Source organism: Coloeus monedula, assembly GCF_965178545.1.
Source record: "Coloeus monedula genome assembly, chromosome: 1".
Taxonomy (NCBI): Eukaryota; Metazoa; Chordata; class Aves; order Passeriformes; family Corvidae; genus Coloeus; species Coloeus monedula.
The window spans coordinates 18,837,131-18,862,402 of NC_138781.1; the positions used below are offsets into that span (position 1 = coordinate 18,837,131).

Sequence of the window (25,272 nt, forward strand, 5' to 3'; positions counted from 1 at the left end):
CTCTCGCCGGGGCCAGCCCCGCCCCAGCGAGCCCGGGGCAGGTGCGCCCGGAGGCGCAGCGGGTACCACCCCCCTCCCCGCCACCTCGCCCCCTCGGGGCGGCTGCGGCGCGGGGCTCGCCCTCCCCTTCTGCCCTCCCCTCGCTGCGGGCCGCGCCGGTGGGCTTGGCTTGGCTTGCGGCTGCAGCGCGGGGCTCGGCGTGAGTCACCCAGCCCGCGGCACGGGGAGCCGAGCGCGCAGGCACACGGGGGAGGCGGCGGGGGCGGGCGGCGAGCGGCGGGGGCGGCAGCACCGGCTCCCCGCCCGCCCACTCGCACATGCTGCCGAGCCGCAGTCAGCTGGAGCGCCGCTTCCTCCACAGCCGCCGCGGATGACCTCCTCGCCCGCCCGCAGCCGCTGAGGACTCCCGGCGTCCCCGCCAGGGCAGGGGATGGTAGATCGGCCTCCCGCAGCCCCGTCCAGCCCAGCCCGCCGCACCGCAACCTCGGCCGCCGCCGCCCGCCGGAGCCGCCGCCCCAGAGGAGCCGCAAAATGAACCCCCAGTGCGCCCGCTGTGGCAAAGTGGTCTATCCCACTGAGAAAGTCAACTGCCTGGACAAGGTGCTGGGGCGCGGGCGGGCGGGGACGGCGCCTCCCGGGCGTGCCCGTCCCGCTCCCCGCGGCTCCGGCGGGGCGGGCAGGGGAGGGCCGGGCCGAGCCGCGGGGCATCGGGGCGAGCCGGCAGGTGGCAAATGCAGCGTCTCAAGGGCCGCCGCGGCGCCGGCATCCGCGCTGTCAGCGCCAGCGGGGGCAGCCGCCGTGTCACCGCGCTGGGGCGAGCGGGGGCCGCAGCGGCCGGGGCGCCCTGCGGTGCCCGCCCGGGAACGACGGTGCCCGGGGCCGGCGGCGGCTCCCCGCGGCTCCCCCGGCTCCCCGAGGGATGAAGTTGTAGGCGGCCCCTTCCCGGCTGTAGTTGTCGGTGCCTCCCCGAGCTGGAGCGGCTTCGGCTGCTCCTGGCACCATGGCCGCCTCGGCGGGGACGGTGGCCGGGGCAGCGTCAGCCCCGTCCCGCGGGGGTGTCCCCGGTGGTTCGGCTTGTAGCCCAGCGCGGTCGCTCCGTAAATAACAACAGCGAGGTTGTGACAGATGCGCCAAATTACCGTCCCCGGAAAGGCAAGGCGAGGCGGTAGAAGCTACCGGAGGAAAATGCCGTATTATGTGCTAAATTTAGTGTCTGTGCGGCGTACCAAAAAGCCAGCCGTCACATTAGTTGGTGATTGCATTCGCGTAGTATTGCATTCTTAGCAAGCGGCGTAGGTTTTTTTTTTTAATAGGAGGAAAACGTCAAACTCCTGCTTCAGTTATCTTTAAAATTATCATGGCAAGGTGAGCATGCAGGGGTCTTAGCATTCACCTTAGCACAGAATTTACGCGTCTGAGAGTGTTTCAGAAGCACCTTTGGTTTCATGAGAAAGTGATTATTTTTTATTTAGTTAAGAGACCTATAATGCGTGGCCAAAATATTGACAAGTAATTGTGTTTTTACGTTTACCATTCCCTAACACTGCTTTCAAAACATCAGTACCGTAAGTAATTCTACTTTACATTTATTTACAGTACTGGCATAAAGGATGTTTCCACTGTGAAGTTTGCAAAATGGCTCTGAACATGAATAACTACAAAGGATACGAAAAGAAACCTTATTGCAATGCGTAAGTATTGTAAATGTCAAGTCTTGCAGAAATGCACATGAAAAGAAAACCTGGCTGTGGATATTGTCAAATAGGTATTGTCGTGCTGTAAAAACTTAATCTAGAGAGAGTAGTGCAGTCTAGAGCAGTTCAGTATCTTTTCAGATGGGGTATTCTACTTGTAGTGGTGTGATAGAAGAGGAAAAGATTTGATTATGATGTGTTTAGGCATTGTTTTCATATCAGATCTGAGGATACAGGTCTTTTCCTCCCAGAAAGTGTTGGATCTAGTGCTGACTCCTGCTACATTCATTATTGGCGTGCTGGATTACAGTCGTCCATTATGCAGCTCTCTATTCAGGGTTATGGACCTGATCAGCATTTTGTAATAAGAAAACAAAGTGCTTCTCGGTTGTGTAGTTTACCAGTGACAGTAGTATTCTGTTAGAAATCATGACAGCCTGTTTTTAAAACTGTTAGTTTTTCACGTATCTCAGATTTCTAAGTTAGATATTTATAAAAGCCTTTCTTCTACTGCTTCATACTATTTTGCTATTCTCTTAGATTTTGATTAAGAAAATGGATTAATTTTGGTTTGATTATACTCTAGTATACTCATGTTGCATTCAGCTTTTAGATTTTTGTTGTGTGGATTTTGAAGAGTGCTTTGGTATTTGGCTTTTAAATACTGCAGAAGAGCATTTGATATATGCAGAAAAAAGTTGCTTATTTTTCTTTGTACTATGCTTCTAAAATTTGCTAATTGCATTTCAGTGTGTTTTAATCTTTAGAAACCATTATAATATGCTTTTTTAGAAGGACAGCTCTTAAGATTTTGGAATCAAATGTGATCTTATATGTTACTTGTATATTGTTATTATTTTCACCCTTATCTACTTAAAACATGTTTTAAGAGACAGTCTTGAAGCTATAGGCATGTTTTAATTTTTCTTCAGAAATACTCTCCTATACTCATCTTAAAATATTTGTTTGATGTTAAGATAGACAGTCTATGGCTGGCCATAACAGAAAAGTTCAACAGCATATAGTAATTTCTTTCAGGCTAAAATTGAATCCAGTCAGTGTCTGAAATACAAGTTTTGTTATAAATCTGCTGTTCTGCTGAAACTTGAAACACCTGTTTCAGTGTGCACAGTTGTACTTAGATTGCTTTAGGAGCATATGGAGTTACATATGTAAGTTCCTAGCTTTCCTCAAAGTGCTCCACACAGTGTACGAGAGTGACATTAGACCTCTTGTAACAAAGTGTGGTCTGTTGCCAGTGTCACGTGCTGTAGAGAGCTGTGTAGGAAGGGAAGGGTCATGCTCCAACAGGTGGTATGCTGTAAGCTCAGACTAACCTCGAGTATTGGCCCTGAATGGGACTCTGCATGTTGTACTATTTGAGCTGAAGTACAGGCTTCCATCCTTTACAGTAATTAAAACTCTCATAGGTGCCTTTTACCTATATTTTTGTGGGTAAATTACAGTGATGATACTTTGGTTGCTTGATCTTTCTCATGTAATCAGATACTTGTACTTAACAAGATGGTCTGTTTATAAAATCTCCTCCATGCTAATACTTGGGGGTTTCCAAGCTGTGCATATTTAGCTTCTGTTGCAGAATTTTTCATACATGCAGTTATGGCTTGTGGTGTGTCCTTCTGTTGATGGATGAGGGGGAGTAAAGATGATGGATGGATCTGTTATGTACCATTCAGGTGCTATTCTTCCTGGCAGTTGCTTTAATGAGCTTTGTGAGAGTGAGCCTTGAAAAAATAATCTCTACCTTTGAAATGTCTCTCAAACCTGGTGTATGAAATGGGAAGCAGCTATGTAAAACCATTAAAGAATTGAGGTTTTTTTTCCATTAAAGAAGAGACTAAATGTAATGTGTAATATCAAGAATGTGCATTTTATTCTTAACTTTTAGTAAACTAAAGTTTGGTGGGTTTTTATGCCCCACTTTTTTCAAAGAGAAACCTTAATCATGTAATGTAAATAATTTCAAGTGTTCTGTGAAACCACGAAGGGAAGACTAAGGTGTGCTTTGTGGTTTCAACAAACTTCAGTATTCTTCAAAGGTCCGCTAAGATGTTTTTGCAAAACTGTGTTTTGAAAATAAATTTGCTTTAAATTTTGACAGAGAATTCTTGCACCTCAAAGGTTACTAATTTGCAAGGCAGACACCATTACAGTATTTCAAATTATGATGTGTCTTATTCTGTTTTCATTAGTAAGAAGCAAATCCATTTTTATGTTAAATGCTGCTTGATCAAAAAATCTGTGAAGAAAAGACTGTAAATTTACTCATGCAAACACCTACAAACACTTGACAAAGAGCAATTACTGCTAAACTGTTGATTGAGGCCATCCATTTTTAAGAGTGCAATTTCTACATAAAAGTGAAGAAGTATGCACTAATTTGAATGGGAGAGGAATACCATGAAGTTGTTCAACGGGTTTGGAAGCCATAGTTAATTTCTCATAAGAACAAGTTGGAAAGCATGTATCTTTAATAATATCTGTATGTGCTTTGATAATTCACAGGTCAGATAAGTTTATTGAATATATTTTGACCTTCGGTCTTAAAATAGTCCACTCTTTCGTTTCTTCAGGGGCTGAAATGAATGAATTTTGTTGCTTTACTGGTAAAGACGAGAAATTATTTAATTGTAAAACATAATTGTTTTTCTGTTAATATAACAAAAAGCTGCTCATCTGTGATTGTTCAAACTATATTTTTGGTGGAGAAGAGTCAGGTCAGACATATTAACAGGAATTAGCAAACCAAGAAGGAATATATTGCGAAGTACTTTAATTCTGTGACTATTAGAAAAGGGCAGAAATATTTGTAAATGCAGGATCCTGCTTTTTTTAAAGGCTAGTTTTTTGTTGGACGTCTTGCCACATTTCCATCTAAATGATTGTATACCTTCCTTGTGATAAAGAGACAACGATACCAAAAGCAATGACTGGGCTACTGACATAGCTTTTGTAAGCTGTACATCTATGTAAGATTTTACAACAAGGTTAAAGGGAAAACTTTGTCTCCATGTGTAGGTGTATGGTATGGCTTTGAAAAGAAGCATCTTTGTATCACAGAGTTTCCACAGTCTGTCTCCTTTAAACCTTCCAGTTCTCTTACTCTTAGAGAAAAGTGTGTACAACTTTGTTCTCTCCCACCTCTGTTTTTTTATTATTTACATAATTTGTCAACTGTTTGAGTCAGGATACTTACTTCTGCTTGTTTGTGTAGTGCTTATATTACCGTGCTTTTGTCTCAGCTGGGACCTCTGAGTAGTACAGTGGTATAATAACTGACAGTATTGTGTTTCTCACTTTACTTGCATTCACATGTCATCTGAAAGGCCTCATACGCAACATCTTGTGGCTGGTAGATGTACAGCATATGGACACTGCTGGGTTTGCCTTAAGGACTTTAGTCTTGCCTTTTATTTGCAGTCTGATTTAGATTTGCCATGTTGCTGGATTGCTACCTGATTTGTGATATTATGTTGATGAAACGAAGGGCTCAGACTTGTAGTCCAATTTTGCAGTTCAGCCAGGTGCTATGCATTGCCTGAATCAGGTAAATGAGCCATTCTTTGTTTCTCTAAATGTGTGTAAAAGTAGTAAAAAAAGGTTAAGACAATTAAAATGTGATTTATCAAATCAGTGGCTTACTGCAGATCTGAACGCCTATTCCACCTTAATATCTGCAGATAGAGATTATTAAGTACTTGTTTAACATATACGGAAATGTCAAGAAGAAAAGTTGATATTATTGTAATATTGCAAACTCAGAGCTGACCCTTTCCAGCTGCAAATAACCAAGATGATGCAAGGAAAGGAGTGGCATATTGGCAACTAACCATTTGTGTTCTCAAGCTTGTTAAGTGATTGAATCATGTAGGATGATTATATGGTAACTTATTCTTACACATGTTCATATAAATTCTTCTTTTGACAGATACACTAGACGAAAGCACAAGTCTATTTTTATGCAAAATGTGGAAGCTGAAATGCATATTTTTGGAATATGCTCTCTGCATTAGCTTTACCTGCTGATGCAAACAGACTTCCTGCATGTGTGAACACATCCAACAGAGATGCACTTCTTAATTTCTGCAAACCTAGTAGCTTCAGGTTCTGTAGATGTGATAGACCCTCTTGCCAAAACAACCTCACTATTGCAATAAATTCTTCTGAAATACTTAGTATCTAAAATTTTGCTACTTGCCTGCACACAGGGTAGTTTCATTCAAGTTTTTATTTATGACAGCCACCATATGGAATGATTACATAACTTAAATTTTAAATCTACTGTCATCAGTCTTAGTGTGGATTATTGACGTGAAGAAAAACTCATCCTCACTTATTTATTTTTTTTCTAGATTTAATTTCTTGGTAACTTGTGCCAGTAGGAAATAGATGTGCAAATACATTTGAAATATTGTGATGTTAGCTTCAATGTGCAAGTGCATTCAAACCCTACATTTTAGGATACTCTAGGGGAGGGATAAAAAATGTGAAAGTAATTTTATATCAGCTTGGATAAGAATATGGTACAAATTTCTGGAGAGTCAGATGGTCTGGAAAGTGGAAGCAGTTGCTTTTAATCACTGGATGAATGTGGCCATTAAGTGGAATCCATTGTCTTGAAAGGCAAACTTATGTATAGAAGTTTGCTTTTAGCTGTGAAACATGAGTGTTTTTTTCTTTTTTTTAGCAGTCAGAACATTTTGAGATGGTGACTAGGAGTGTGATGATATTATTCTTACTAAAAATAGCTAGCATTATCTTAGTTTTCAGTATTGATTTCAGCAGGTGGTTATTTCTCAATTTAAATATGTCAGGAAGAAAGAAAATTATGTAAGAAGCAGTGAAAATAATTCTGAAAATTGATGGGGTGACTTCTAAGAGTTGCAGTAAAGAGAGTGCACAGAATAAACAGGCTTTTAAAATTCTTCATCTTCAGCTGGAAAAGGAACAATCCAGGACTCCCTTGCAAACCTTCCTAGAAATCAGGGATCTGCACTTTATCACTTTATTAGCTTTGTGTATTGAAGACTTTCCTGCTAAATGTAATATTAAATAGGTAATGGAAGTAATAGAATCACTAGAAAGATAGCTGGTAAGGGTGTCAACTTGGAGCCAGTTATCCACACCTATATCTTTAAAGTCCATTACTTGCTCAGCATTGCATGAGTATGAACTCCAGTATTTGGAAACATTTATCTCTCCTCAGCAATCTTTTCTTTAAACAAAACAGCTCTAACTCTATCCTCATCTTCATGAATTGTATTTTATGATAATTCTTGTTTCTCTACCTTCAATTATTTCCAAAGTATATATATCTCATTTCAGTGCCCAGTGGAACATTAGCAGAGCTGGTAGAACAACAAGAGTACTCATACATAATTTTTCTCCCAAATCCCAGTACAGTCTTTGCCTTTTATTTTTTTCTGTTGTAAAATCCAAACTATTGTAAATTCTTATTTGGATTCTTGTGGGCTATGTTTTTATGCAGAATTGCAGCCTCAGCAGTTGTTATTATCCATTATCTGAGTAGTTAATTGTTCTTGGCTAAGCACAGAATCTTCCACTCGGTTGTCATTGAACTAAATCTCCCTTTTTTCCCCAGGCTGCTTCTCCAATTTGTCAAGTTCATTTTATATTCTAATTTTGTTCTCTAATGTGCTTACAGCCCCCTCCTATCAACCTGTCAACCCTCCCACCAGAAAGCCTGTAAGCACACTGCAAATTTAATAAGTATAATCTTCATTTCATCACCCAGGTTGCTACCTGAAGGCCTGAAGGGGTGTTGGGAGCAGTATGTACCACTGTGGTGTGATGCAGCCTTCCCTTCTGTAGTGAGCAGTGACGAATAAGAGAAGTAGTTTGTCTTCTCTACCTATTCATGGAGCGCTAGATCAAGCATTGAGTTCTGTGTGAGAAAAAGTAAAATTGTGAAATAGTGTAATTGTGGGTATTTATGCGGACTCTGCTTAAATATAAGGGACAATTATAGTAAGAGGAAACATACATTCCTGCTGCTTGGTTCTGTGTTTCCTTATCTGGTTAATTCAGTATTCAGTCCAAATTACTATTGGTGGTATCCAATAATGTAAAGTAAAGCTGAGCCTATTTGCTAGAACAATTGAAGGAGCTTCTTAGGCAAAATATATTTGAGTCTCTGAAAGGTGTTTGATGCATATCTTTAAACTGTTCCAAGAAGGCACATAAGAACACTTTGTCAGAGTTGCTGAATAACATGCATGAGGCAGATGGTGGTTAGTTGCAAAGGAATTACTAAAGAATAATCATCACTGACACTCAGATCTTGGGAAGAGTTGGGCTGTTTTTTATTGCTGTGACTGTGTCTGATTAATGGGATACAAATTCATTTCTTGGGTTCTGTTTCAACATGTTTAATTTGCCATGTCCTGATTTCATGTTTGGTCAAGATCTGCATATAATAAATGCATGGTGGGTGTGCAGGGAGAGGACTCTGTGAGCTCCATCAGGTCCCTTGATTTTCATCGTGACAGGCTGGGGAGAACACCATGGTGTCCTACAGCTTAGTGCAGCCAACTTGCTTCCCTGCTGGTCCAAGTGTAGTAGAAAAACTACCCCAAGGGAGATGAGTTGTTACCTTTTTCTCTCAGAGGAGGTAAATTCTCAGATTTCATTGAGGCAGTTCTGTCATGTCTAGTTCCTGATGTGAGTACAGGGTCTGTGTTTGGAATTCATGTTTTAGTATTTTATCTGTAGATAAAATATTGTTGCCCCTGTTGTTGCTCCAAAGGGACAATTACAGTTTAGTATTACTTAGGGTGTTGCTGGGACAAGTAAATAGAAAATATGCAAACGAATATCATACATTTAATTTTATTTAATTTTATTTGATTGAAGACTCCACTAAACATAGACATCTTTGCTGTCTGGAATCCTGACCTGTTGCCAGTTGATGTCTTGGCTCAGGTAAATGTGTGTTTTTAATATATATAATCATTGGTCATTGTGGACAGCAGATAATTCTTCCAAGGAAGAACACATACATATCCTCAGCACCTTTGGTCATAGAATATACTAAACATATATTCTCAGGGGACTGTGATTACTGAGACAGTTTCAGTAAGGGGGATTTTCTTTGCTTGCTAGTATTTTAGCCACTCATGATGCTTAAGTTAATTCAATTTTCTTACTGTTGCTTTCTGTACTCAGTCCTAAAGATTGATGAAGTTTATTTAATTATATTTACTAAAATATTAAGGCAACAGAACAAGAACCATAGATGAAATTTATGAAATTTTGTGATTCCACACATAGTTTGAGCTTTGGAAACACTTGCAGCAAGCCTGTGAAGTCTTGGCGTGGTTTGATAACAGCTTTGTGATTTAACTGTTTCAGGTTTTAAATGTTCTAAACCATAGAAATTCCCATCATGTCTGCCAAAGAACTTAAGAAAAGTATTTTCACCTGGCAGAATTGGAAGTTCTGTGCAGCTCTGCTAATGTTGCTGTTGGTAGCAAATAAACCTGCTGTCCTGAAATGCTCTCTATACTTTATAAAGCTTGAAGAAAAATAAGTGTATGCTGCAATCTTTCATACAATTTTGAATTTTTTAGAGTTGGTGATGCCAGTTGAGAAGGACAACATTGTGTCAGTCAGCTCAGTGTCAAGAAGCATGTTTTGCTGTTTACATACAACATCAGTGAAAGATTACTGTAATTATCCAGACAACACACAATCTCGTCTGAGTGGTCAATTACTTTTATTTTAATATTTTTGAATATTGTGGTGTGCTTATAGAAACTTGCTAAATTTAGTGATTGTAGAAGTTACACTGAGAGCAGTGTTTGGCTGCGTGATGTTAAAGTTCCTTGAAAAGGAGACAGTAGGCAGGACTCACAAGGGAAAAGTTTGCCCTAAGAAGAGGTGGGTGAAGTATTTGTTGAATAACTGGTCTGTCTCAAAATAAATGACACTAGCCAGTTCATGCTGTGTTATGTCACCTCACATTGCAGCTTTTTGAAAAACAAAAACCCTGCAGTTAATTCTACTTGACTTGTGGATCAATTAATTTCTTCTCTCTCTGCCTGCCTCTGTCTTCTGATGTTGGAGTAGATGTTACATCAGAGTTAGCCAAGCTGTTTTCCCTTGCCTTCTCTTCACTTTGCCTCTGTAATTTTCATTTGTACTAGGGGGAAAGTCTGGATGATAAGTAGTGCAGAATTCTTAGTCTCTGATATTTCCTCCTCCCCATCTCTCCTGTTTTCCTTCTCCAAAAACTCCTGTTCTTGGTTGTGCTGCAGTTGTGTGGTGGTAGCTGATCCCATCACATCTTAGTTTGAAGAGGGCACAAACATGTGCCATCAGTGTCACACTTGAGAGAAGACTACAGCAGCTTAGTTTTAAAAATGAAAAACTAATTGTAATTTGGCCAGTTGTCATTTAAGCATAGGCTTTTCTGGGAAGTGCATAGTTACTCTTTAAAGAGGATTTCTAAAAATGTAGAACTATATGGATACTGGACCTATTTCCTTCCTTGCTTCACAGTTTCAAAAATTCACACTGTTTTTTCCCCTCTAAGGAGAACAAATGTGTGGAGGTAGTCCATCATGTTCATCTTCTCTAAATGGCAGCATTTCTCACACAGGTGTATTGGTGTAATGCCAATTTCACAGATTTAAAAATAAAATTGTGCTGCATTTTAATTCAGTTATACCTCAGGTATTTTTTTTTTAACTTGGCAAACTAAGTGGTAATAGCTGTTTTTGTTTTGTTCCAGTTTTACTCTGGAAGAATTCAATACTTGTAATGCAATTCCTTTTGACATGAGAAAACTGTAAATAGAAATACTTAGGGAAGAAATTAAAAGAAAAAAGATGCTGATTTCAGACTTAATTAAAATGCAAGCGGCTAAGTTTGTGGAGGGGAAAAGTGGCAAGAGGAAATAAATTGACTAAATAAAAAAGCATGGACTATTTCTGCTGAACAGTGTAGACTGGCAGACATTCAGCACAGCAGGGTGTTATGTTGCATAGTATTGGTTGTGTGTATCTGCAAATGCAAGAGGGAGGACATTTCTGACTGGATTTGCTCAGTCATACAAAAAGAAAAGGGAACAGTATGAGGCTTTCTAGCAGTAGAAGTGCTCAATAAGTTGCTGATCAGGACATGATTAACACTGTTAGAACTGGCAGCACGCTTGGTGTGTTGCTGCTGTAAGGGAGGTGCCAGTATGTGTTTTAAAGAACCTGCCTGGAAATATATATGTTGAAAAGCAAAGCTTCTTAGAGGGCTTGGAGTTATAATTATGCTGTAACACAGGAAGGTCTGAGAGTTATATCTTGCAATAGTTGGTAGGAATTTGTCAGGCTACCAGAAAACAGAGATGAAGCTTGTTGTAACAGTTATTAGCATTACTTTTTCATTACTGGTCATTAGCATAAAATTGTTAGGAGTAATGGAGAAAGGTAAAACCAGTCTGGGAAAAAAAAAGTATCAGAATATATGTATTTAGAAGAATAATATTATCTGAAATATGACACCTCTAGTAAGTTTCCCAGAATTTCTCATTTAATGGTGATGATGTCTGCTTAAACAAGGGGAAGAGTATGCATGTAGAGAAAGCAAGGCTAGATAGGAAAGAGAAATAATTTATAAAAATGTTAGTTGAACTTTTGAGTTTAGCAATGGCAAACTATTTGAGATAGTTAGAAGGTTGCACTTTTGGGTCTTCGATTAGGAATGGGCTGCTATCATCATGAATCAGGTCATGAGCTTTTGAATTATTTTGATCTGAAGATCAAAATGGAGATTAAACAGACATTTCCAGATATCTCATACTTCATACTGCTTTATTGCTTCTATTATAGTTGTGTCAAAAATGTTGGAAATCCATATTAACAAGAATGGAAGGATGAAGAGGAAGACCAAATAGATGAGCTTGGATTGAGTTAATAGTCAGTATACTCTATGCTGTGCTTCACCACACGGTCAGGTTTCAGTCCTTGCAGAATATTTGCTCAGTCTGAATTCCTTTAATTCTATCTTTATTTTAATGATAATAAATATTCAGAATGGGAGACACTGTTATATGAAATGTGACTCTGTTTAATGCTACTTCAGGTACTGAAGACTTCATCCTGCTTTGAGGCACATGCAGTGAAGTGATTGTTATGAAGTTAGGAATTCATCAGAAAGATCATGACAATTGGAAAATGCCCCCTGAAAAATATTTCTGTATACTGAGCTAGGCTACCAAATAGTGCCCCTAGAAAGATGAAAAACTTGAGGGGAAACTATGAAGTATAGTGAGAGTCATGTGAAAATGAAAATAGCGTGTGATTAGTTTTTTTGATAGTCTAATTCAAGCAAAGGTAGATTGTAAACATTCTTTTTTTTTCCCATTGAGATGAAGATGGATATTCTGAGCAGTCATAATTTAGATTGGTGCTGTTAACATTTTACATTTATCTATTATGAGCAACTTAGCATAGCCAAAGATTTATCTTTGGAATTTGTCTTGAAATGTGAGAGATCATTTGGTTCTATAGGCTACCAAGCTGCTTCAGTACTACCTATGGATATTTTTGTAAAACTTGAAAAACTTAGCCCTATTTATAAATAATTGTTTTCTCCACTAATGACTTTAGGAAGTTAGGAAAGATGTTCTGAAGTCTGAATACAAGCTGGTCAAGCTATGTATTTTTTCCTGTGTTAAAGACCTTTCAGGATAACTCTTGTCTTTGTGGAGCTGAGACTCAAAAGAGCAGCATTCAATTTCTTATACTGATTAAATGCTTAACTTTCATGACCATGCTACTGCTCTTTTTCAAGCCTCATTTGGGTCAGCAGCAGGAGTCTCTCTTACTGCCCAAAAGGCAATGACAGATTATGTCTCTTATGCAGAGTAATACCGTGTATACAATATATTAACAAAAGAAAAATTTAAGCTTTTTAGGCTGGGTATGGATGAGAAGGAGATTGTAATGTGCTTTTAGAAGTTGAAGGAAACAGGGTAAAAATGATTATATATCTCTAATTACTTATTTCACCCTGAGGAAAATGGCAGCTCCCCATTTTGCATAGCCTTCTCCATCCTGTCACTTCTGTTCTGAAGAGACATAGGCTCTGAAAGAATTAGTTTGATGAGCAAACAGGCCCTTTCGTTTTCTTCTGCCATTTTTCTTTGTGCATTGACAAAGCCACCTGGCTGCTTGGAGTCAGATCTCTCCAGCAGGTTTCTCATCTCCACTGCAGGCCTCATGTGTGTAATTCAGCATCTGATGTGCTCTGACCACTGCCCCTGGTGGGGGGCAGGTGTGTCTCCCTTGTTGGGTATTCTGTGTAAACTCTTAAGGGTCTCTTTGATGTGTATCTTCAGAAAGGCTGCTACCAAGGCAGTACTTCACAACTGGGATAACAGATAACTAATACATACAGTTAATAGTAACCATAACAGTTCATAGCGAAGAAATTGGAACTGGACCTTCAAGAACAGATTTGTAACAGATCTTTAAAGCTGATCGTCTAGTAGATGAATGTTTCATAGTAATAATTATTACTAATTAATTTTATGCCTGTTAGATTTTTTTCCAATGGAACAATTTCTTACAGGGAGATGTTTTGCATGAATTTGCCAGATTCAACAATTTTTTTCCCCCTGTAAGAATCTCTATTTTATCTGTGTTGGTTTTATAGTTGCAGAATGCTTTCAGGGACAAAGTGTTTAGTTTTGTCCGTTAAGCTTATTTTGCTTACATATATTTTGCCAAAACAACTATTATGTAATTAATACAGACAATATTTCAATGTTTTCATATATTAGTTTTATTATATTTGTATTTTACCTTTGGTGTTATGATGAAAATTTACAAATAAGAACCTATGAAAGTGGAAACAGATAAAATACATTATTTTCAAGAGCATGGAGTTGTAATATAGCTGGGGTTCTCCCCTGTAGCTTGTGAAGAATAGTCATTTTAGAGAGAAAATGTTCTTTTTGGAGAAATGTTTGATCACAATTCTTCTCAAAAAAACCAAGTTGTTTCTCAATCACACATAATATTAAAAATGGTGTGCATATTCATGCAACTGGATGTGAGGAACTCTGCTGCTTCCTGAGGTGTGGGAGAAAGACAAAAAGAAGCTTGTAGTAGTGATGGCCCTGTGGAGCACTTTAACACACAGAGTTTATAGTTGTTGTAGTCTCCATTTTTATTTTTCTTCTATTTAGGCATGTGTTTTAAAAATTTTATTAGGGCTTTATTGATAAATGAGTTGTTTCTTTTTTATATAGACTTGAATTAATATTGTGGGTTCTGCCCCCATTACTTGAATATATCAAGCAGTGTGTTAGAAAGACTGTCCGCAACAAGTATGTTGACTATTGCTCAGAAAAGCAATCATGAGTCATCCAAACAATCCCAAGACTGTTAAAATGCTTTTTAAAAGTCTTTTAATATAGATCTGACTTATTTTGGATTTAGTTCCCTACCTTTCATGATTTGTGTTTCCTATATGATTGTTCCAGAAGGATTTGTCTCAAGCTCTAAAACTGATAGTGTATCTGCCAAAGTTTTTAGTCTTGCTATGAAGTTGCAAAATCAAACTTAGTCTTGTGAACCAAGTGACATTTGGAACTTGATGTCTTCTGTACTCACATGTATGATGAATATATTGCTAGAATGGAGACCTTAAACAAAGTAATTTAAAATTTAAGAAACCTGTTTTTTTTTCTGTGAATGATGATGCTTCTGCTATGTTTTTGAGAGAAACCTTTAAGAAAAGAGGAACTCTCGTATTTGCACACTTGGTTTTTATTACCTGAGAGATTAATTTAAAGTTTTATTATGTTACCAGGAATATCTACATCTCTTATATACAACAACAACAAAGGATACTGCTTTGACTAGTTTCTTGATAGTTTTAGCGTAGACTATTACAGTTAGGACTACTTTAGATTTGTGTTCTTGGTGCTTTGTTGTTATTTCACAGTAACGTGACCAGTAATGTCTTTGTACATATTCCTATGCAACATAATTGCATAGCAACTGTGAAAGTTAAGGTTAAAATGATTCCTTTATTTTTCCTCACAACTGCCTACGTTCACATGAACCAATTTTTAAAAATTCTGTATTTGAAAAAGTACAACTGTAAATGCAAAGCAAAAATTAATTGTTGTTTTCCCATCTTTATTGTACATGATTTGAAATGTGCTTATTCTGGAAAGAACTATATTGGTCATTTCAGTGTATATATTACTTGCAATTTTTATTTTGGGCAGTTCAGGTCAATGAGACAATTTAACAGTAACAGAATTTTTCTGTCCCAATGTAACTTGTGAGAATACTTATGTGTTAATTTTCAAAAGCTCTTTTTCTAGAGAAAAATAAGGTCAAAGAAGTAATGTGGCATTTTTCTTAAAGAAGTTAACGCCCCTGGAAGCCTTCATGGCACCACTTTCTTATCTGCTATAAAGCAGCTATACGAAAAAATCATCTGTTTTGGTCACAGTAAATTAAGCAGTAAATGGGCAAGAGCTGGGAAAGCTTCAACATTTAGAGCTCTACAAATAGTCAAACACCTATCAATTTCCCCAAAGAAGTGATGGGATTATTTTTGAATAGGGGAAGCTTAATCACATCTTTTAGTATGTGGAAGATGCTGGACATGAAACCATTGGGTAATGTTAGAAATATACATCTGAGCTGAAAAGATTTTTCCATATGCTGCAATCTTCATGAAGGCTGTACTAAGCAGAGCTTTGTAAATAATTCTGTTGATGCATAGGAATTGATCTCAGCTGTGTTAGCCTTGCAATAGAGATGGGTGAAAAGCAGAAAATACTTGTAGTTCCCCAAGGAAGTCACACCTTAAAGTAGGAATGCGCTGAACACTCAAAAGGAAAAGATCCTGCAGAATCAGAACATCATTTCTACTGTCATTTTAAAGTGACTTGAAGAGTATATCATCCATTATATAATTTGCGTGTGGTATGCCTGTTATTGTTGTAGTTGAATATTTTTTTACCCAGGGGATGTTAGTTATATAAAGTTGATGGGCCTGTGTATTGTAAAACAGTACGTCTCTGATGCAGGGCTGGAATTTGTCATGTCCTGGAACACAGTTTTGAGGACTGACCAGTAAAAGTAAAGACAAGTAACTAAAACAGCCTTGCCATGAGTGTAGACTATTGAAGGAAGTTTGAAAGAATTAAATACTCAAATATACCTTGTAAACAGTAGTATGGTGGTAGTGTTTTTGTCAGACACTGCATTGAAGCGGGTGTTTTAAAAGTTAGACGTGCTTTTTAGATGTGGTTGCAACTAGTCATCTTAGAACTGTTGCTTGTATCTCCGAAGCTGCTCTCATCACTGGGAAACAGAAGTGTACATGATGTCTCTGAAAAGTAATTGAAAAAAATAGTTGAAGTAGGTCACTAACTACTCTATGTTCTCTTTTCTCAATGGGAGGAATTAAGAAATACAGCCTTTTGTACTTTTTTGAATGTTCAATTCGTCACCCTTTTCCCAGCTGGAGAGATGTGCTCAACAGAATATCTTGTGGTTTGATTTCGTTTGTGCTGTAAGCAGAGCAGCCTTTATTGACCTTACAAGGAGATGCACACATTAGTATAGTGGATTATGTAGTTTATTTATATTTTGACTGACATAAAATATTAAGACTCATAACCATTTCTCTAGGACAAGAAATATGTAAAGCAATGGGGAGAGAAGTATTTACTGCATGGTACCACTGGCACAGAGCAGTGGTGTATTAAAGTGCACCCTTGGTGAAAGATGAATGGGGAGGTAGAGAAATGTGCCATTCCAGCAAGGTTTGGGAATGGACAGAGTCATCACTGCAGGAGAATTTAGAATGGAAAGTGCTCTACATGTATTATATATTTAAATGCTTAAAAGAGGCAGAAGAACTTAAAAGCCACGAATGAATAAAGCTGGCAAGTTTTCCTTTCTGCTCCATCCACACAGTTTGTTAAATGATTCTCCTTGCTCTGGTAGCAGAGAGCCTGCCAGGAGTGCATTAAGCATCGTGATTAATGTCTGTCACATGTTTGTTCTCTCATCTTCTCCCCAGCAGGTGGTGTGTATATGCAGTGCAATTTTTTTTTTTTTTTTTAAGGTTTAAAGACAAACTCTACAAAGATGCATATATGTGTAAAAGGAGGCAATGTCAAATAAGTGGAACATGTGCTTGGAGCAGAAAGGGCCTGTGATATTCCTGAGTCCCTGAAAACTGGGCTGAGCAAGGAACAGAGTGTCTAGATGAAGGTTCTGTCTCCATTGCAGCTGATTTCTGTTCTTGTTCTAGAGACAGCTTGTGAGCCAGAAGCAGTAAAATAACAACCTTCTTCCCTTAAGATTGGGTTAACATTGGAGGCAGCCTGGGCTGTAGTGACCCTACTCTGGTGAGTATGGGATCTCAAGGAGCAAAGTCATGATCCTGAATTTTGGAAGAGCGAGCTTCCAGTTGTTGGAGTTGGTGAATGAGATCCCCTGGGAAATTGTCATTAGGGACAAAGGAACTGACCAGAGCTGGCAACTCTTTAAGGCCACTTTCCTTAGAGTGCAAGAGCTCTCCATCCCAATGTGTAGGAAATCAGGCAAGGCAGGCTGGAAACTGGCATGGCTGAGTGAGGATCTGCTCCTCTCACTGAGGAGTAAGAAGGAAATGCAAAGCTAATGAAAGCAGGTCAGGTGACTTGTGGAGAGTATAGAGATATAGTTTGAACGTGTAGGGCTGGGGTTTGGAAAGCCAAGGCACAGAAGGAACAGGACTTAGCAAGGGATGTGAAGAATAACAAAAGGGGATTCTGTAAGTCAGAAAAGAAAGGACAAGGAGAGCATATCCCTCCTGAAAAATGAGAAGGGAGAACTGACAACAATGGATATGGAGAAGGCTGAGGTACTCAATGACTTTGCCTCAGTCTTTGCTGGCAGACAGACTTCCCATATCACTCAAGTCTCTGAGCCTCCAGGCCAGCTACATCAAAACTGGAGTGACCAACAGGTCAAGAGAGGTGATTCTCCCCCTCTACTCTACCCTTGTGAGACCCTACCTGGAGTGCTGCATCCAGCTCTGGGGTCCCCAGCACAAGAAGAATATGGACCTGTTGGATCTAGTCCAGAGCAGGCCATGAGGATGGTCAGAGGGGTGCAGCACCTCTCCTGCGATGTCAGGCTGAGAGACTTGGGGTCATTCAGCCAGGAGAAGGTTCTGGGGTGACCTCACTGGGGCCTTCCAGTACTTCAAGGGGATTTGCAAAAAAAAGTGGAAGTGACTTTTTCCATGGGTAGATAGTGATAGGACAACAGGGAATGGTTTTAAAGGCAATACTTAGATTAGATGTTAGGATGAAATTCTTTATTCATGGTAGTAAGGCATTGGAACAGGTTGTCCAGAGAAGATGTGGATACCCCCTCCTTGGAAGTGTTCAAGGCCAGGTTGGATGGGGCCCACTGAATCAGCAACCTCATCTAGTGTGTGGCCCTCCTGTCTGTGGTGGGTGGGGGTTGCAACTAGATGACCTTTAAGATTCCTTCCAACCCAAAACATTCTGTGATTCTATGTTTAAATTTGGGTTATGTTTTAAAATATTTAGTCACATTTGTTGTGAGGTCAGGTAACTCGAACTTTGAAACTCTGTGGGAAGGCACGACTGACAGTGGCAGGAAAATTTCACATACAACAATCTCTTTTGCTTAGAGAGTATTCTGGCCTACTCTGTTGGAGTGGGAGCTTCCTCATGCTGCTTGATAAGCCCATAGAATGTCTGAGTGCTGGAGTGATGGAGATGTGCCTGCCAAGTGCAGCCAGTTAGTAAAGAGGTGCTTATACTTCTGTATTTATGACTGGGAAAAAGTGTTGTTTTTATATTGGAAGTGCAACAAAAAAATTTAATAATTGTATTACAGTATTCTTTTTTCACACTGTGTATGTGAGTATGAGATCTTCTCTTAAAAGGTTGTAGTAATTACTATTAATAGATTATTTAAAGTAGTATATTTTTGTGTAGTTTGGATACGGTTAAATGGCAAAATGAAATGCATATGATGAATAATGAAATCAATTTGAAAAAGTTTTTAGTTATTTTACCTGAAAAACATACCATGATTATTAGGTCTTTGCAGGGTTCATTTTATTGTGGAAATGCCTACAGCTGATATAAGTAGATTTACATTTTCTATGTATCTAAACTATTTGAACAAACATAAAACTAAGTAGAAGTTCTTCCTTTAACATGAACACATTCTACTCTTTGGCTGTGCAATGTGAGGTTGTATTTGGGTACTGTTACCTTGGAATTTTAATCTAATTTACACAAGGTCTTGGTTACAGTTGCTTAGTAACACGCTGTGGAAAACGGATTTGTTGATTTATGATAATATATCTACAATATCCTTATAATTAAAGATGTTGGAAGGAAAGCAAGTGCACAGCATGGGTGTGTATTCCAGCTGTGTGTATGTTTCTAATAGCTTCTGTTTTCACTATGTGTCTTACAATTAGTGTCTTTGTAGGGCTTGGTGTTTTATGTAACTCACCTGACTCACACCATTGTACCGGGCTTTGTGGTAGTTTTGGATAATGCTGCTTTACAGCATTTGTAGGTGAATCTGAAATCCTGAGATTTAGCACCTAACTTCCACTGGACTGCAGTTCCAACATGGCAACTATTTTCTCAGACTTGCATTGATGTCAGGAATATGTCAGGAGTACTTGTGTGTGAGAGAAAGAGGCTCATGTGCATGGTGTTACACTCACATTCCTGGGAGAGAGAAGTGTGTTAGAGATAAGCATCATGAGACTTGTAAAACATCTTTTTTGACAGCTAAAGGAAGTATCTAGAGAAGTGTTGGCTGTTGTGTTGCCTGTCTTCAAGTACTTACAATTACTGTATTTTAAGGTTTTCTGGAATGTTAAAGGTCTTTGTTTCTCTGCAAACTGAGCTTAAGATTTCTGTTTACCTTGTCTGCAATATATTACAGAAGAATTTAGAAATTGAGAAGTTTCTAACGCTAGCTAATTGTTTAAAACGCCTGTGAAAGCAAAAATTAAGCAAGGACCTCTGGGACAGATGGAGTGTTATTAAAATCCTGGAGCCTACTTTAATCACAGACCCAACCCCATGAAAAAATGCAAATGAATTTAACAATTTTATAAATAAACCCAACTAAATGTCTTGTATGATGAGGCCTGAATTTAGTTTCTTGTTCTATATGCTTTAGAGCATTAAACTCAAAACACTTAAATAACTGTGAGGCCAGATAACAGGAGGTTTTGTGCAGGGCAAAACATATTGGTATTATATAATGAAATAATAATAGTTTTGCCTCTCTGCCTACTTTATTTGCCTGTTTCCTTGTGAAATAAACTTATTCAGGTTCCTGTGAGGCTGAGAAAATTTACAAAGACCCATACAAAATACATCTGATTTCTTCAGGTTTCTTCTGTATGTAATGCAAGAATGCAGAGATAATTATTATTATTTTAAAAGTGCTGTTCACAGGCCTCAGCTCAGTTGAATGTTTTGCTTCCTGCTTTCAAATGCTTGTAACCTTTTATGGTTGTTTCACTATTATCATATCCCTTGACTGGAAAACTGGGGGTGGCATTCATCTTGCCTACCTTTGACATATCCCACACCGATGTACGTAAGCCGAAATCATTGTAATAGTCCTGTTTTTGTAGTTGGTGGAGAAATAAATGCTTTAAGATTTCAGTTCATCTGACTCACTTTATGATAGATGAAACAGACTTTATTCATCACTAATTACGTTAACTTAATCTTCATGAGTTGACTCGGATACAGAGGCTTATCTTTCATGAAGTCAATCTTCTGTGAGAGAACCAGTTTATGATAGCTGTCCCTGGACAGCTGTCAGAACCAAGTATCTTAATTTTCTGGAGCTCATACTAACTCAGGTTTCCAGTTCTTTGGTGTTTCATAGGCACTTGAGCAAGTTTGTGGGAGAGGAAAGATTTCAATTGTTCCACTCCATTTTTAAGCCTGTTTTTGAGCTCTTCCTGCGACCTCATTGCACACTGCATCCCTGCACCATTGCCTTCACATTCTTGTGTTATTCAAACCCACATCATAAATGTAAAAACAAAGCAAAAAAAAAAACCCTACCAAAAAAATCCAACATTTTGTATCTCAAAATATTTATCTCATGGTTTTAGAAGAAAAATACTCGTTCTGTTTTTGGTGACCTCCTTCTGCATCTCCAGGCTGCACTTTAAGAATGTGTTCACAGTGGGTCCCCACAATTCAAGAAAGATAAGGACAGACAGGAGAAGATCCAAAAGAGGGCCATAAAGATGATCAAAGGGAAGGAGAAACTGCCCTTTGAGGAAAGATTGAAGGCATTAGGTATTTTCTTCCCAGGGAAGACTCAAGGAAGGCCTCACTGCAGTATTCCAGTACTTAAAGGTCATCTACAAAGAGGCAGGAGGCTCTCTGTTTGCAGGGAACCACATGAAGACATGAGTGCATGTTGCATTGGGAGAACGTTTATCTTGCCACAAGAAAGACTTTATTTATTTATTTATTTATTAGAGTAAGAATATCCTCTCCAGGGATGTAGCAGAGTCTTCATCACTGGAGGTTTTCAAAATGCAATTGGACAGGAGGCTAGGTAATCTCACCTGGGATAGCTGTCCCATGAAATGCTGATCTGGATGGTCATTTGAGGTCCCTTTCAATCTGGGCTGTTCAGTATGATAGATCTAAAATTTACGTTAGTAGTGTCTTAGGTCTAATAACCCAGGGCAGTTGTGAATTCCTCAGGCATGGTTATGAGGAAAATTAGGTGAATTCAATGAACAACTTATTTTCTATTAATGAGTTTATGGAGATTGAGTTTGTTGTAAGCTCTCTTAAAACTGACAGTGCAGGTCTTATTCAACTCATTTATGAATTTTGAGCTATACGTTAGACTGACATTTAAAAAAATATAGCCTGAGGAAGAAGAAGTTTCACAGCAAATTAAAAATATTGCAAAAAGTCTGAATTTAGTCATATGCCTTTTAAAATCTTAATGAGAAATATAGAGTAACTCAGCAATAAGCATCTCTGCTATTTAGAAAATATATCTCTAAATGCATCTCTTAAAAGCAAATTATATGGAATTGGATTGGTCTCTGACTACATGCAGAGGACAATGAGGTAAAAGCTTTTATGACATCCAGAAATCCATAATGACACTGTATGGTAGGCTGTCCAATGAGCAGTGACCTTTTTCTTCCAAGACACAGGATCTCTGTCACTTGGGGCACCCCTGCAGCCAGACAGTAAAGAAGGGCCATACTCTTTTATTTAAGATGTGATGGAGTGCTGGTTTATTTTTCTTTTCACCCCCCCCCCCCCCCCCCAGTTTATTTTTGTCCTTTCAGAATGATTTGAATAATTGGTCTTCAGTGTCTGGAAACCCTTTCTATAGTCTTTCATTAAACAGAAAAATTAACTTGCTAAATCCAAGTCAGCAATTTATCTCTTCTCTCTAAGCTCTCTATCTGTTTTATAGTCTCCTGTGTGCTTTGTCTGTCTTTTTAATAAAAGGGAAGATGTACAAATTCTTGGACAGAAGATCTATGTCCATGGAACTGTATATCTAGTAATTCTTAAATTTATAGAATAAAGATCTGTCCTTAACTTTTTCACATATACAAATACTATTCAATGAATTCTGTTAAAATGTAACTTTTTCTGTTAGCTTCTAAGCTCAAGGAAAAATTTTGCTGATGTTGGTGATAATTCTGTAGGCAATGAAAGCAGTACTTTCAGAACACTCTGGTTAGTCATGAGGCTTTTTTATTTACCAGTCTCTCGGAGGTGGTTGTTGGCATGAGGATGCTCATTAGTCAGGGCTGCAACACCAGCAAATTCCCCTGACTACGTTGTCTGATAGCATAAAGCAGTGGGCATGGCCTCGCAGTGGCTCGATCTACTGTAGATAGAAAAGGGGACCATATTGTGACACTGCCTGTAGAAGGACCAGAATTCTGCCCTTTTTATCCAGGTGAATTTCTGCCCACAGCAAAGCATCATGCTGCCTTTCTGGCGGTATAAGCACTCACTTTGGTAGTGCGGTTTCCATCAAGCAAGTACCCCCCTTGTTCCGTCTTCCAAGTGTTTACTTCCCAGTTGTGTTGAAACATGGAGGCTGCTTTCTGCTGTCACTTTCAGGTGTCTGCCTGGGCCTGCTGGATGACGTGCTCTTACAGCTTTTGAAAAAGCAAGATTCAAATAGCTGTTATCTCTATGATATTTTTTTCCCTGTTTGAATAACAAAGGTGAACAATGACTATTTTGAGGTAGGAGAAAACCCTTATTAATGTTTTAGAAATGCAGGTCCTTCTGCATTACCTTTAGATTTTCTTTTACATCAGTACAACTTGTCTTTGATATGAACAAAGTATTCTACTAAGAAAGAAACACTATCACAGAACGTTCCATTTGGTTTGGTGGTTGATGTTATGGATCTATTACAAATTAATAACATGGAACTGTATTTCACAGAGAAAGAGAAGTTCACAGTTGGCCCATGCGTAGCTGTTGTCTGTGACTATTTTTGTTGTCACTCACCAAGTTTGATTAACAACTCACCAAGTTGTTGATTAACAAACTTCTGAAAAAACCTTGAGGCTGGCGAGTACAGTAATATATAATCTGTCACAGTGAGAGAACCCACAGAAGTGTTTTCTTTGAAAGAAGATAAAATTTCTTATTTAAAAAGATTGTTTCTTAAGCATTTAATACTTAAACTGTTATACAGTCAGATATTTTAATTAATGGGAAAATGTTGCATTTGATTTATTGTTGTTCTTTTTTGAGGGATTCTTTCCCTTCTCATTCAGTTGTGGAGCTAAATTTTTCATAAAATAGACATTTAATATTAAATTTTTGGCCTAGTTATAAATGTACCCATAATCTCATAAATATTATTCTGACATTATCTGTGAAGTGAAAGGGAAGTTATGAATATGCTTCTTATTCTGTCTTTATAATACCTTATGTCTATATATACACCTTGAAATACTTTATAATACCTTATACCTTCCGACTATGGATAAATTAGCATTTTCTTTTTTTCATAGAACAGTTCCAATATAATGAAAAACTGTAATTTATGTTAGTTTACTTTGAATATTGATGAGATTTTTGACCAGCAAGGATATCTGGTGGAAATACATCAGCTCCATCTCAGTATTCTTTGTGAATAAAATACATGGAAAAATAGTGAATCTGGTTAGATATTGAATGTCATATTGGTCTGACTAGCATTAAGTGTTAGTTTTCATTGTGTCAATTAATATAGTAATGTATAAAACCAGAAGAGAGCACCTCCTTAACCCCAAGTTTCTTTATTAATGATAAAATCCTATCTGTTTTAAAGTATATGGTGCCCTTCATGTTTGGGTGTTCCCTTAGGTAATGATGAGAGTGAGCAAGCCCTATACCTCTGGTATTGAGTCCTTTCCTAATGCACTGCTGGAGGCGCTCTAAATGGTAGTGGGGAAAAAGCCCAGGGTGTGAGAGCTGGAAAGTTATGGGTGAGCTGGGTAAGGGAAATTCTGTGGAAATGAGACTTACTGTTTTCACAAGCATCTTTCTGCTATTTCTTACAAGGGAAAAGACATCAAAGACTTGTCCTTGCTTTATCTGGCTCATAGGAGCAGTCTAGGTAGGACACAAATGGCTGTAGTAATTGGCACACAAGGAAGTGATGTACCTAGCAAAGTGCCTGGGGCTATTTCAGCTCTCTGGCACGAGTGAGCAAATATGTACCCAATGCAGTCTGTGGTAAGAAGCTGTACTCAGCACACACCAGTAAGGAAATAAGGTAATAACATCTAGTGGTAGAGAAGTGTCATTTTGTCAACCCTAAGTGGAAATAAATTAATATTAATGAAGGCACTAATAAAAATTAAATGACAAATAAATGTAATTATTCCCATTGTTCCCTGTGTCCTTTTATAAATATATAGCTAAGGCATGCATTTGTCTTAGTGTAGTGCATGGAAGAGCTAAAGACTGGGAACCAGCTTTGTATCATATTAGCCCATCTTGCACTGAAGTTGGACTTACACCTAAAATACCTTTAGGTGTTTACCTAAACTATGCTGACTATATGTTTTTCTAATCTGTTCTTAAAATTTAGTTTGCTTAGAGTCCTTGTTGTGTTATGTCCTTATAACTATTTATTTTTTCTGAAATTCATCTTATATTCTGTAGCTTTATATTAATATTTTTCTTCTTTCCTAGTGGGTGTTGAGAGCAGTTGCTACCTCTGTTTTCTTGTAATGTTTTATATATATAAATTTATGTTTTATGTAATGCTGTTCCCATAGCTCACATCAGACATTCTTTTTAGACTGAAAAAACCCTAAATTCCTCTAGTCCTTTTTAATACTTTAAGAAACTTTTATAATTCCTGCTGCTTTCCACAGATTCCTCCTAGTTTGTCTTTTTTTCAGAGTGACATTTACGTTTTAACAACAGTTATTACATATTATAGTGATGACTTCCATTTAGCCTGTCTTCTCTTATCATTTCCAGAGA

At 38.5% G+C, this 25,272-nt stretch overlaps 1 protein-coding gene across 1 annotated transcript in view; it reads left to right on the plus strand.

Moving 5' to 3' along the window:
• Positions 1–366: 366 nt before the first annotated feature.
• NEBL (nebulette) overlaps positions 367–25,272 on the plus strand; it is a 249,614-nt gene continuing 224,708 nt past the window's right edge. The window contains exons 1-2 of the mRNA XM_082303127.1: positions 367–600; positions 1,597–1,691. Coding sequence (XP_082159253.1) covers positions 532–600; positions 1,597–1,691 — 164 coding nt within the window. The 5' untranslated portion in view covers positions 367–531. The remainder of the gene's footprint in view (positions 601–1,596; positions 1,692–25,272) is intronic.